At 45.6% G+C, this 13,125-nt stretch overlaps 1 protein-coding gene across 1 annotated transcript; it reads left to right on the plus strand.

Annotated features, from left to right (window-relative positions):
- Nucleotides 1-6,393: 6,393 nt before the first annotated feature.
- Nucleotides 6,394-12,269, plus strand: LOC117587146. The gene is made up of 3 exons (XM_034277653.1): nt 6,394-6,470; nt 11,812-11,844; nt 11,891-12,269. Exons 1-3 carry the CDS (start codon nt 6,394-6,396, stop codon nt 11,964-11,966), a joined length of 186 nt encoding a protein of 61 aa, XP_034133544.1. The 3' UTR covers nt 11,967-12,269.
- Nucleotides 12,270-13,125: the final 856 nt, after the last annotated feature.

Below are 13,125 nucleotides of genomic sequence, written 5' to 3' on the forward strand. Positions count from 1 at the left end.
CCATCGAAGTCTGTGGCGGCTCCATCGGTCGTTGAATCAGAATCTGAGACTGAATCGAAGTCCGAGTCTGTAGTCTGAGGTCTGGAGCCGTCGGTTTGGAGGCTAATTTAAGCGAGGACAACACCTCAACTCATATTTAAAGCCAGCTAAATCACAACGTATAAATCTGTATATAGGCACGTACATATACGCGTATGTATAATCGTATGTTCATATGTGTGGCTGTGCTTATGTGGAAGCCAGCCCCCGAGTATCCGAGTATCCATCCGAGGTATCCAAGTCACCCAATGCGTCGCCGTCGTCGTTGTCTGTTGTCTGCTGCTTGGTTTTGTCTTTGTGTCTGGCCCGCAAAACAGCGACGAAAAAAAAGCAAATAAGAGCGTGCAGCGGGGGGAGTAGGAGTCGACCAGGGACTACCCTAGATATGAAAATAATTAAATAATGGAAGGAGGAGATCATTTTTACACTTTTACCCAAAAAATTAGATTTTTTCAGCCCGAAAATTCTTAAAACTTTTCATTTTCTATAACCAATCTCCATGTGCAGACCATTTAATATTTCTAAAGTCCCCTGACAAACCCATCAACCAACCGAATATACTCCACTTCCATTACGTTTCGGATACCAAAGTATGAAAAAATTAAACACAAGAGTAAAGCAAAAGCAACAACAAAAAATAAAATAAAATTATAAGAAAAAAAGACGGGCAGCCACACAGCAAAATCGATGCAGCCGGCTGCTAACTAACAAACAACAACAACAAAAAGCCATGGAAAAAAAGAGTGAATAAAAATAAAATAAAGCGGAATAAAAACAACAAAGAGGAAAACGAAACCGAAACGCAGCAAACGTCTCGCGAAGGCAACGACGAAAGAGTGGGCCAAAAGCCATAATGCGCGGGGCGGAGAGTTAAGGGAAAAGGTGAGGGAGCAGTGGGCGAAAGGTGGCGGGGGAGAGGATGAGGGCGACAGAGCCAAAGGGCCACAGAAATTAAGAAACCAACAAATTCATCCAGAAAAGTAGTCAATAAAGTGTCGACAATGCCCACAACAACCATACAAAAAACAATGAAGAAACATGGCAGGGAACCGCGAGCTATGATACCCTGTAAGAGAAGGTTTAGTATCGATTGACAACATGAATTAGTATTATCATTCGATTGACTGGCAGTTTGCAGGAATAAAGTTTTATTAGAATACTTTGAGAAAAGAAGGTCCTATGATAATTAGCAGCAATCGGAGCTCACCTGCTCTAATCAGATATATCCTCTTATTCAAGGGTATGTAAAAGACAACAACACATGAACGAAAACCGTCAAAAAGCAGCAGGCAGGCCACGCCATGAACAACAGCGCACACACAACAGGAGGAAAGGGTATTGGGGAGCAGTGCACCACAGCGCTGCAGGAGGATGGGGCGGGGGAAATAAGCGCTGGTCAGTAGAGTCAGTCGCAGGGGGTGAGCACTGATGGTCAGTCGAGTGCTGCGGAGGGGGAGAAGACAGAGGCCAAGTCACACACACGCAGAAAGAGAGGCTAAAACAGCGCTGCCAGCGGTGACGGTGACTGCAGCAACGACTGTGGATTGCGGAGTGCATCAGCGACTGAGTGACTGGGAAGACGAAGGCAGTGGCAGTGGCAGAGCAGAGGCGCAGCAGCAGCAGAAAGAAGACGAAAATCAATTGAGCGATCAAGTGTCTTGAGGCGAAACAGAAGGTGGAATAAATAAAACAATAACGATGATAATGAAGTTAAAGTGAATTTTTGATGAATACACCGAGGCCGAGGCGTGGCCAAAGCAAGAGACGGAGTCGAGACGAACAGCAGGACAAAGCAGAGACCGCAAGAAGCGGAGGCAAGACCCGAAGAAGAGCAGTGAGAAGTCCAGAACTTGTTGAAGTACTACTCCGGATGTCCGGCAGAAAGAAATGAATTTTGAATTGAAGAAAAACACAAAGCGAAGCGCTACAGTGGACACTGGTTAAAGGGGATAGTTGGAGAAAAAGAAACCCCTCCTAAACGTTCCAAATTTGCCCCAAAAGATCAACAAATTCCCTTCTCCCCACAGGCAAAACTTGTTTCACCATCAAATCCCAAAGCAAATAGAGTCTAATCTCTCCCTCCAAGGGGCCACCTCAAAAGGGTATTCCCCAGAGTAAAGTTACCTTCAAGTTTCACCTTTCATGCGCACGAGAGAGTCGGAAGATGAGTATAATATGAGAAGGAAGGTCGCCACCAGGAGAGGCAGGAGGCAGGGGACAGAAGGGATATGAGGCAAAAGACAAGTTTTCGTTGGGCGACACAACTTTTCATGGCGCGAGGTCATAGCAAAATTTCCACAAGGTTTTTCTTTCCCCGCACCATGTCCCAAAAGGCAAAAACAAGTGCAAAAACTAATGGCATGATAAATATATATAGAATATACTTGCATCTTGGAAGGGGGCAAAAGGATACATACACACACACACACACACACACATACATTTGTGCTTATGTGAGAGTTTGTGCTTGACGTTGGGAAGTTTTGATATTTCCTTTTATTGAAAATGCACTTTGGTGCCATGTAAACTTTGCAATCAAAAGGAAAATCAAAAGGGGAGTAAGACCAAAGCCAAGCAAGGAGAGTGGAGAGTGGAGAGTGGGGTCTGGGGTGACTGCCATGTCTAACGATATAATGGCAATGACGATGGGTTCCAGACATTAGAGAGCGGACTACCATAAAGGTGGACGAGCAGCAGCAGCAGGAGGAGGACAGAACTCACCTTGGAGCTTCAACTCCGCTTTCAGCCAGCTCCTGCCCTCCTGCACACACATCCATGGGGCAGCAGCAGCAGCAGCAGCAACTGCAGCAGAGAGGCATAAATAGAGCCTCTTGCCTCCGCGCATTAGCTTCCTATTTTTAGTTTTGCATTCCGCAAACGTTGGTTCACCCATTCGCTGGCTTCTACCTCCTTCCACATACCTCCTCTCCTACCTCTTGCCACCTGTGTATCCCTCTTTGTCGCTGTCCCTGTCGCTGTCGCCTGGCTGTTCTCTGGTCGATTCTCTGGCGGAATTTCCAGCAGTTTTGTAACTCGTTTTTCGTTTTATGATTTTCTGCTTCTGGTCCCAAAGTCAGTCTATCCTCTGCTCGAACTCGTACTCCCAATCTCCAGTCCCATCCTCTCTGATGTCTCTCGATGGCTCCGATGGCTCTGATGTAAACTGTACTCTGGGTCTCGGATCTCAGATCTCGGTTCTCGGGATGCGGGTTTTACGGGGGTGAGGTTGCCACACCTGACCAGGCCGAAAAATGCACTCCCTATGGGCTGCTTTTCGATTCCCTGTCTAGGTTTTTTTTCCTTCCCGTGTGTGTGTGTGTGTCCTATTCTGCCACATGCAGATTTTCTCTGGTGTCCATAGGAGTGCTGCCCCTTGCCTTGTGGCATCAATCGGTTGGTTATGAGTGTGCGATTTTGTGGCCGCTTCAATCCCTAGTCAACGTCAATGTCACGTTTGCACCCGGAAAAATATAGGAAATGCCAGTAGATCATGTTTGGAACGCTTTTCATTATCGTTTTAGAGTTTTAAGAAGAGAAATCTTTGGGAAAATCACCCCAAAGTACTCCAAAGTACATTCCCATTTCTCTCACTTCCGATCAATGATTTTGTATCCCTGCTGGTGGTTCTCCTGTGGCCAACGCTAACACTTTTTGCTTTGGCTTTTTACCCGTGTCGAGGGAAGTCAAAACTCAATGAGCTGCCATTTTGCTTGTTGTTCTAGCGGGTGTCCACAACCCCACTTCCTCTTTCTATTCCCCGATGGGTGAGAAAATTGTGTTGTGGCCTTTTTGGTTGCGAAGGTTCCTCGTGGCTGGCCGGCCCCTCTTCAGCGTCAATCTATGGCTCGCACATGCAACGATTGCAAACAAAAAGGTACCCCGAACAGGGGGCAGGAAGAGGAAGTGCATACCACCCTACGTGTGGATAGTCCTGCCAGATTGCCATTGTTGCTCTTGTTGAAGTTGCTACTTGCATTTCCACCTGCAACGTTGCGACGTCACTTGAAATGCAATGAACTCTCTCAGTCTACCGTTCCCTTTAGAGGAGTGTGCGTGTGTGTGTGTGCGTCTGTGTGTCTTAGGCTGATTGATCGCTAGAACAAGAACAACTACCATACCTCCCAAATTTCTGGATTTTGAACGGTTCTACGACTCATTTGGGGGTCAATGCCGTGTCCAGTGTCGCCACAGGGAGGCATCGACCTGGTTCGTGGTTTTCATACATGCAATTTCTGACTGTATCTGAAAGTTTATTGTATTATTGTTATAAATTTCCCTACGATTGCTAATAAAAATATTTGTTTGATTTTTTTGTATCTACATTTGCCTCTGTGCATTGTTCATTGGAAAGTTGCTGGCCCTACCTTGTCCGCCCCCCGCCTTTTTTCTCACACTCTCCTTTCTTTCTTTCTCTGTCTCTGGCTCTGGCTCTGTGTGGCGATTGCGCGGGCGGCTTTGGGCTTTCGGCGGCGGTATGCTCTTTGAGTGATGCTTCGGTTTCATAACCAACTGTTTTTTTCTGCTTCTGCTGCTGGTGCCGTTGCTGACACTACTGCTGCTCATTTCCCATTCCGTGTCTGCCCCCAATATGTCCCCCCCCCCCACCGCTGCCGCTGGAGTGAGTGGCTGCCTCTTCTTCATTCAGTAAGTGTAGGTAATGTTTTTTACCATTTCCGCTTGTCGCTTCGTGGCGTGGCTGTAACTGTGGCTGTGGCGTGGGGGTACAATGAAATGTTCGTTTTATGAAGCAAAAAGCAAACGTGAACTCCAAAAACAAGCGACGCGACCGTCTTTTTGGGATGATGATTCAAATGTGTGGCATGAAGAGAGGGGGTATGAGATGCATGACAACCGAAAGACCAGAAATGCGTGCCCAGAGAAATAGAAAGTAAAGTTAGGGAATGGTAATACCCCTACCCACTGCCCGTTAGATGATGAAATATCAAAATACAACTATGTTGCTGATTTATCGATTGGGATTATCGCCCCATAACTAGCCGTTGGGCATTTAGGCATCGTTGTGTCCATGTTCATGGCTCTTGTTTCAGTTGAATGCATTTTTGGGGTGTAAATGCTCTGCTAATTATTAGCAAATGTTTCATTTTGATTCGAGATTTGAGAGACTCGAGAGCGATGGTTTTTGTTGCATTGTTCGGACAATGCCCGAGGCAAACGTCCAACAGTGGCAGCAGCAGCAGCAGCAGCAGCAACCTGATTTCATTGCATGGCAGAGAGGCACAACAACAACAGCAGCAGCAACAGAGAGGCAACCACACAGTTGGCCTCATTATGCTTCAAAAACATATTTCATATTCCAACAAACAACATAAACAACAGGAAGGAGAAGGCTAGCTAGAAGGTAAAGTCGAACATGGAAACACTCTAGCCATGAGATGATGAGAAAAGAATTATGTAATAATGTTTTAATAATTTTAATAATTATTCAATGATGGATGAGGAAACAGAGGCCTGGAAACAGTTTAAGGAAGGTAGAATTGGGTTGCGCCTCTTCCAGCAGCGCCCCTCGGTTGGTTGGTCTGTGTTTATGTTTTCAAAATAATTGCATTACCCTCTCAAAAGTGTATTTTCAACACAAAACAATATCCAAACTTTGCTACGCTTTTTTGTTTTTATTTTATATTTTTTGTTTGTTATGTTTCTTGTCATGGTTGTTGTTGTTGTTGTTCCTGTTGCTGTAACTGTTGTTTCTGCTGCTGCTGCTGCTGCTGCTGCCATAACTGTGTTTGTTGTACGCGGCGGCGGTGTCTTGCTGTCCGGTGAAAGTAATCATCAACAGAGGCAGCAGCCACCAACAATCCACGGAAGCAGCAGCATTAAATCCATGGAGTAGCAGCAGCAGCAGAATGTAGCCTACACTCGCCAAAAAGATTGAGTCGCAATGAGGGAGAGAGAGAGAGAGAGATAACGAGCAGACAGTTACACAGATACAAATGCAAAGACACACAAAACACGATACGATTATGAAGATTTCTAATTGAAATCCAAGAGAAAATGGAAGACAATGGGCGAGCGAGCGAGCGACTGTGAGACAGACTGTGGGACACGGGGGCGAAATGAAATGAAATTTCATTAAAAACGTTTGCACAAATAAAATAAATGCTACAAAGAGCAGAAAAAAAAGAGAGTACAGAGCGGTAGAGGGAGGATGAGGTGCTGGCGGAGAAGTAGTGGTAGAGGCAGAGGCAGCGGCAAAAAAGAAACTGAAACGAGGTCAAGCGAGGTCAACTCATTTCATGTGCCGCCCGAACCCCGAACTACTTCATACTCTACTAAATATTTGTATGACGATGACGACGACGACTGTGACGACGACGACCACGAGGCGATGGTGCGATGGAGAGGGTCGGTAGGGAGGGTCGCATCGCACCGCATCGCATCGACTCGGAGCCCAGAGATTCATTTGTGGATGAGTGAGTGAGGAGTGAGTGTATGAGTGTGAGTAGAGTACGAGTACGAGTGTTGGTGAATGGGCATTGGAGCTGCAGTCCGGAGTCAGCTTTTGGAACGCCAATGGTTTGCCTTGCATGCCACCAGACAGTCGGAAGGGTGTAGGGGGAAAGGAAGGGTGTGATGCACTGCTTGGTGTAGTGAATAGGGTGTGGAAAGGGGAGGTGTGGCCCGGGCCTGGGCATAAACTAAATCAAACAAAAGGCAACAAAAAACCAGAGCAAAAATGTGGAGCGACAACGCTGATGGCAGGAGGGAAAAGATCACCTTCAATTGAGTTTTACATAGATTTAAGTTGCTCGTTTTTGTATGTTGGTGTAGCTTTGGCTTGTCCATATGTTTATATGTTATTTGTTGTTGTTTTTTTAGTCTTTGATTTACGGTTTAGTTGCTGTAGAAGCTGCTGCAACTATTGTTGCCAAAAGATAGAAGAGTTTGGGGTTGTTGGTGTAACATTTGTAGCTGTTGGTGTTGCTCATGATCTTAATCCACTCTTGCAGTTGTTGCCGCTTTATTGGTGTAACTTTTGTGGTGTCGGATATTGTTGTTGTAACTATTTTACTTGTTTGGCATTGCTGCCCTGTGGCTGTGCTTATGTTGATTTGATTTCCAACTATTTCTCTCTTTTTTTGAGGGCACACAGCGATGGCGACAAAATGTACAACGACAACAAAAACAACTGAAACTCGTTCGGCTGTGGCTGATGTTGTTGGATGTTGCTACGGTGTCAGGACAGAGCAGCAGCAGCAGCGGCAGCAGCAGCAGCATCGTCGCAGTCGTCGTCATGACTTGGCAAATGCGCTCGCCAACATTATCGTCTTGACCATCTCGTGAACTTCATTTGCAAGCGTTGAGGTGGAATACTGGATGAGTGGATGGCGGAGATGGGGCTGGCTCTGGCTCTGGCTCTGACTCTGACGCTGAGGCAAGCAAACATATTTCATTTGTTGGTGTAGCTTTTGTTGTTGTTGTTGTTGGCACAGCAAGTGTTGCCAACTTGATGGCATTTACAAACACAATTACATTAGCTTCTCTTTTTCTTTTATGATGTTGCTCTGACTCCCTGACTCCCCCTGCCACCGCAGCTTCTGCGTGGCTTTGGCTTTGCCGTTAGCTTTTGCCGGGCAAGAGAGTAAGAGAGCGACGATGAGGTTTTGGGGCGATGGCGATGGCAATGGCGATGGCGATGATGAGTTAACTGTTGACCAAGTGCGCAACTGATTTGCATTCGTTTGAGGCAGTTTCTGCGGCTGCAGATCTTGCCAAATGCTCTGTGTGTGTGTGTGATCTCACTCGAAGTAACTGTGATCTCAAGTGTGCAATTAGATGATGGCTTTGGGCGGGCCAAAGAGATATCAATGGTATGCAGAAGAAGCCTCTAATGGGCTGGAAGCATTAAGGAAGCTTAGGGAAACGGGTTTTCCCTTGAAATGCCTCATTTTCTGTGGCTAAAGTGATTAGTGAAGAAGGAAATTTGCTGGCAGTCTACGATGATGGAACTAAAGATTTATAGTTTGATATTTGTTCAGAAGTTCGATTAATTAGCTACAAGACAACTTAAACTTACACAAAAGTTAGAGTAATGGCACCAAAATGTACGCTGATAACGCCTAAATCTACAACACCAAATAGTACAATGTTCACTCGAAAGAACAATAAAGTGCTTCAAACAGAATAAAGAAGAATTGTCCAACGTACACCTTCCCTTCAGTCCAGCCTTGAGGGCTCTGTTCTGCTGCATTTCCCCCCCCCCACACACACACATACGGCAAGACAGCTGAAACCACAAAAGGAGCTCTGTGGCTCCTCAGGACCAATTATTGACACGTGCTCCACACAGAAAATGTCAAGGGAAGAGCAGTGGACAGGAGAGACAGAGGGGGGGATAGAGAGTAGTCCCTCCCTTTGGGTCACAGATGCATTTCCGGGGACTTCAGCTGTTGATTCCGGCGTTGGCCTCCTGTGTCTGCCTTCTGTTTCTTGTTTTTGCTGTCGATATTATCTGCAATTAAATACTCAATGCACAATGCAGTACAGAGAGAGAGAGAGAGAGAGGAGAGCCAAAGAGCTGCAGATCGAGAGCTAAAGCCAAAGAACAGGACAAAACAAGTAAAAATTTCAATAACTAAAAACGCACATGTCCTGAAAGGACAACAACGACGACGATGATGATGATGATGATGATGATGATGATGATGAGGCAAACAGGCAGATGTTGTAGCGGCAGACAACAGAAAACAGTAAAGGTGATCGTGGTGGAGCGGCGACTCCTGCTGCTCCTACTGCCTACACACCACTCGACTCGGCTCGGATGGGATCCTGCAATATGCCCCGAAATTATCCCCTAAATGCCGCCTGTCAATCGATTGAAGGAGCAGAGAGGAGCTTCCTGCATCGTTTGCGGCTCATCAGCGTCAACAGGGGCAGCAGTAAACAGAACAGAGCAGCAACAGCAGCAGCAGATCGTAGATACAACCCCTGAGATACACGACACAAAAGGTTGCGCCTGCGCAGAGTGCCCTTTCTCGCTCCCACTCACTGCTGCTAATTGCTTTTTGCCCCTGACACGCGTTCCTGCTACACGAAACGGTGGGCTCTGGCTCTCTCTTGGCTGCCCCTCGGCGCGATCTCGCTCTCTGTGTGTGCGCTTGCCTCTGGCTGTGTCGCTGTGTAGGTAGCACGTGAAAACCTACACAATCCAACGGGCCAGAGTGAGTCCCATTTTCTATTCTATTTTAATGCCTCTTAACACATTTTCCCATTCTTCGTTTGTTGATTTTCCTAAGCGAACCCAAAAGAAAGGTGTGCACACAGGGGAGCGATGGAGAGCAGCCGAAAGGTGCCACAGCGAGCTCCCCTCCTACGACCCAAAAGAGAGCCAGAAGAAAGCATTCGAATGGCATTTCTTTTATGAATGGGATCGCATTTTCTGTCTTCTTTTCTTTCTCTTGTTTTCCTTCTGTCGTTCTGGTTCTCTGTGTTCTTGAGAAAATGTTGGAAAAACTTTGCTCGCTGCTTCGATTCGTTGATTGTTGTCGTGTGTAAACAGCGTGCAAAGCGGTCATAAAAATGTGCCCATCGGCACTCGAGGTCACATGATTAGTGTCACATTAGGTAGGTCGCGGGGCAAGAGAGTCGATGTACCGCACGTCGGCTTTATATCAAAAGAAGAAAAGAGAGAGGGATCGGAATCGGGATCGGGAGAGAGGGAAGTTTGATTGAGAGAGCTGTAAAAGAGGGTTTTGCATACTTTAATAATGAAATAAATACCACTCGAAATTTTGCAAAAAAATTGATGTATATAAAAATAGTTTTGGGTTTGAGGGATTGCTAGGAGTCGAAGAGGAGTTACCCTGTTGCGGGGAGATAGAAAGAATTTACAGTATTGAATGCTACATTGAAAATCATTCAATTAATCAAGGAGTTTCCTTCCCATTAATTAAAATAGTTTCCTACATATATACCCCATTTTTAGCTGCTCTCTAGAGAGCATGTTCGATGGTCAGAAATGTATGTCAATTATGGCTTAATGCCTCATAAAAGCTGCTCAATATTTGTGTTCGTAAGCCATTGGATGTGGTTTTCAAGTCCCCGGTCCCAGGAAGCAGCCGCGTGACAGATGTTAAACCGCATCCAGGCACCAGTAGCCAGCAACCAGAAACAGGACCATTCATGTGGCAGCTTGTCGAGTGTCCCTTGAGTGAACCCTTCTTTAAGCAGCGTAGAACTTCCCTTAATGGGGTGGAAATATACATACAAATGTGGCATGTACGACCTCAATTGGATAATCGCGTCACAGGCGATCAGCAGACGATTCTTTTCTGAGAGCTTTCCCAAAGAGCTGAGCTAATCAAATCGAATGAATGTCTCTAACGAAAATCAAACCACAAATAAAATTGAGAACAAACGGAGAGATGAGTGGTAGAAGCAGCAGAAGACTATGAAGAAGAAGCTGGAGAAAGGCCACCAAAAACTAGTTAGAAATCTTCTGTTGTTTGGTCTTTTCTTTTTGTACTCTTATGGCAGAGGAGTATTACGAGCGTAAGGGGAAGTTTATTTAGAGAAAAAAGATTTCAATTGATCCTGCAAAGAATATTTCTTGGATTATTATTGAATCTATGAGGCAGAAGGTATTATTTCTAAGTGAAATTCTCCACAAAGTTTTCCTAGAGTATCTGGTTGCGCCTCTTTTCTGTCTTTGGTTTGGTTTTTCAGTTGCATTTTGACGGCGACGACGACGCATCATTAAAATATTTTCCACTCTTCCCATCGCTGTGTTGTTGTTGTTGTTGTGTTTTGTTTTTGGTGTTAAATCAAAAACCACTTGAACGAAATAAAATCTTTCTCACAGTCGGTCGTCGTCGTCGTCGTCGTCGCGGTCTTCCAAGTCCGTTGTGGGTTCTTCAAGAAGTGGTTTGGGGCAGTGGCAGGGGTCTGGACAGAGGGGCACAAACAAATTATGAGAACGTTCGAGATCAAGAATGTTTTTCCTTTGTTGTTGTTGAAACGTTTGTCGTCGACGAATCAGAAATGTGGAAGCGTGCGCTTCAAAATGTATCTGCCGCTTGAGAACCGAACCTCGAGATACATTTTGTGGATCGTTTTGCGTATCCGTGACGATTTCTTTTCGTTTACCTGTGCGCGACACACAGAGTAGCCCCCGAACGATAAATCAATAATCAAAGAGTGAGAGAAAAGAATATACTGACCCGCCGAATGGATGGACTGACGGATGGATTGCTGGCTGTATGGATGGATCGAAGGAGAGCGCCCCTCTTGTCTCTTTCTGATGTCTTATCATCATTATTCAAAGCGCGCCGTCGCTCGACCCATGGAAATGGGAATAGACGAATAATAATAATAACGAGAACAACAAACAGCATTGCGGGGGAAAAACAAGAACAAGTTCTTCTCTCTTTTTGTGTGTGTTTTTTTTTTTTGGGGGGATATTTGTAAAAGGCCATAAAAAGAGACCACAGCGACAGTCAACAGTCGACAGTCCGACGAGTTTTGATTTGATTTCGAGAGAGATCCAATCGACTGGAGCGCCCATAGAGAGAGCATAGAACACAAAACACATGTAAAAATACACATTTCAATTCACACTCCCCCCTTCCCCCTCTCACGGAACCCTGGCAGCCCTACGAATGTGTGGATGATGATGGTCCAAGCATTCATTGGTGGTTCCATTAAACAAAAAAAAGAACCTCCAGACGAGACATCACAAATATGCGTTGGATGCTGGAGAACCGCAGCGACAGCGTCACAGAGGGACTGAGGGACAGAGGTTTCTCTTGGACACAGAGGCAACAACTCGTCATCGTTAATATCAGGTTCGTTCGGGGTAACCAGAGAGATAGAGAGCGGGGTGAAGGGTAAAGAGAAAGAGAGTCGCAGTCGCAGTGGCAGTGGCAGCGGCCCACGCCCGCGTTATGATTTTGTGGCCATTTTATAACTAACAACATTCCAGAGGCGCCGCCAACAACAGAGAGAGAACAGATATACCCATATGCCCATTCCCCACAAAGTCCAGATCCCAGTTGCCAGTTTGCCGGTTTGCCAGTTCCAGACCCTGTCCACAGGGCCACACACATCGATTGGTGGCCGTTCTTTGTGGGCCTTTGAGTGGTTGGGGGGTAAAGTGCATTTGAACGCGCTGGCTGTCTGGTGACAGAAGCAACGGCAGTAAGAACACAGTAGAAGGAGATTCTGGGGAGTAGCAGCGAAGAGAGGAAAAGGTAGAGGGAACTTCAGGGATGATATGGGATCAGCAGAGAAGGGGATCCTTGGAATGAGAGAAATGGAGCCAGAGAGATAGAGAGAGAGAGAGAGAGAGACAGTGCCAGCAGTCATCAGAATGAGGACACAACGCCCTTTCTCAGATACACTTGTGGAGGGAAGAAGCCTATTAAAGGATAAACTTTGAGTTTTAATACTTTAGAAGGAAGGAAAGAGAGGAATCTCCCCCCCGCCTAAAAGCGTAACTAAATCTTCGTTCTGCAGCCACGCTTCACCTTCCTTTTTATAACCGCCATAAAAACGTTGTAAAAATATTTCAAAAAACCATAAAACGTATTATAATTATGCAAATTATTGCCCAGCAAAAGTATTTATGTATATTCCGATGGCGAAACTGTCGTGAGATAAAATATAAAAAACTTGCCTGGAAATTGATAAGCAGAAACCCAAAGCCAAACCACAAGATAAACCATCGCTTTGGGGGATCGTTTTGTGGATCGTTTGCTGAATAAAACGAGCAAATTTAAAAGCTTAAAGCAGGCTTTTCATGTTCATTTATTTTGTTTTGAGGAGCAGTGCAATTTGGTTAAAGATACGAATGCCAGAGCGAGAGTATCCGTATCTGTATGTGTTTGGGTTATTTCCTTGAACTGTACACCAGATACATATCGTATCTCGCAGATAGTCTTCTGTGTGTGCTCCACATTCCACGAGCACTTGTGTGTGCTCTTGTACCTGTATCTATGGAGCTTCCAATTCGTATCTATCGCCTTCATAATTGTATCTTCCGCCTGGTTGTTGTATCTATTTCTTTGTGTTCGTATCTCCAACTGTTGTGCACGTGGCCGCCCTCTCTGCTTATCACCTCGTATGACACCA

This window comes from Drosophila guanche, unplaced genomic scaffold (assembly GCF_900245975.1).
Source record: "Drosophila guanche unplaced genomic scaffold, DGUA_6, whole genome shotgun sequence".
Classification (NCBI taxonomy): Eukaryota; Metazoa; Arthropoda; class Insecta; order Diptera; family Drosophilidae; genus Drosophila; species Drosophila guanche.